The following is a 1,446-nucleotide window of genomic DNA, read 5'->3' on the forward strand; positions in this document are numbered from 1 at the left end:
AGCTTTCTAAGGATGCGCCATATCATTTTCCAAAATGGTTGTATCATTTTGCATTCCCACCAGCAGTGCATAAGAGTTCCAATCTCCCCGCAGCCCCTCCAACATTTGTTATTTCCAGTGTTTTTGGTTTGTGCCAGTAATGTCAGGGTGAGATGATATCTCATTGTGGTTTTAATTTGCATTTATCTAATAGCTAGTGATGGCAAGCATTTCCTCATGTGTCTGTTGGCTGCTTGAATGTCTTCTTTGGTGAAGTGTCTGTTCATTTCCTTTGCCCATTTTTTAATAGGAGTATTTGTCTTTTTCTTGTAGAGGTGTTGGATTTTCTTGTAGATTTTGGAGATTAGACCTTTGTCTGACCTGTCCTGTCCAAAATTTTTTTTCCCAGTCTGTAGGTTCTCTTTTCTTTCTTTTTTTTTTTTTTTTTTTTTTTTTACTATTACTTGACCCTTAGATTGCAACAGAAAAGATTTATGTTATAGGAAGTTGGAAAAAATAAAAACAATAGTCAACACTTTTTAAGCACAGACTGGCAGAGCACATGGATTAACTTATTAACTCCTCACAGTGATCCTTGGAGGTAAGTTCTATGATTAGCCTTATCTTACGGATGACTAGCCGCACACTCACATAAAGTAATGTGCCCAGAGTTATACAGCTACTAAATGACAGTGCTGAGATCTGAACCCAGGTATTCTAGTTCCAGAATCTGTATTCTTAATCACTATGCTATGCTGAAAGGAGCCCTCGTGGCTCAGTGGTTAAGCACCTGGCAACTAACCAAAAGATCAGTGGTTAGAACCCACCAGCTGCTCCATAGGAGAAAGATGTAGCAATCTGCTTCCCTAAAGATTATAGCTTTGGAAATCCTATGGGACAGTTCTTTTCTGTCCTACAGGGTCTCTTTGAGTCAGAATTGACTCGCCAACAGGTTATGCTATGCTGGATACATCCTGCTATGTTTTCTAAGGTGATGATAGAGTCACTTACGTTTATTTTGGAGTGACAGCTACAATTTGGGGTCAGTTTGGGTGTACAAGAATTATGTGGAAGTTTTTTTTTTTTCCCCAACATTCATTCCAATCCTTTGTCTAAGATATCTTATATACACTTAGGTACTGAGAGAGAATCTGACATATTTTAGCGAATAACATTTGTTCAAGACCAAAATTCTGAATAATTAAATGATTTTATTTCCTAGGCTATGCTAACAGAGATCGAGCACAAGGTGGCTTCTCTGTTGGACAGCTGCAAAGATCAGGGCTTGGGGGATAGTGGAGACATTCAACAAGAGGCTGAAGCACTTTCCTTGAAATTAAAAACTGTGAAATGTAATTTGGAAAAATTCCAGATGATGCTTCAGGAGAAATACAGTGAGGATCAGGTAAAATATGGCTATATATGTGTGTATGTCAATATGCACATATGATAAGGAACCCTGGTGGC

The 1,446-nt window shown here is 38.3% G+C and overlaps 1 protein-coding gene across 1 annotated transcript in view; it reads left to right on the top strand.

The window, feature by feature from the left end:
- Nucleotides 1–1,446, top strand: part of SYNE2 (spectrin repeat containing nuclear envelope protein 2) — a 325,154-nt gene that overhangs the window by 224,922 nt on the left and 98,786 nt on the right. Inside the window, exon 66 of the mRNA XM_004370941.1 lies at nt 1,202–1,384. Coding sequence (XP_004370998.1) covers nt 1,202–1,384 — 183 coding nt within the window. The remainder of the gene's footprint in view (nt 1–1,201; nt 1,385–1,446) is intronic.

The sequence above is a fragment of the Trichechus manatus genome, unplaced genomic scaffold, assembly GCF_000243295.1.
Source record: "Trichechus manatus latirostris isolate Lorelei unplaced genomic scaffold, TriManLat1.0 scaffold00010, whole genome shotgun sequence".
Classification (NCBI taxonomy): domain Eukaryota; kingdom Metazoa; phylum Chordata; class Mammalia; order Sirenia; family Trichechidae; genus Trichechus; species Trichechus manatus.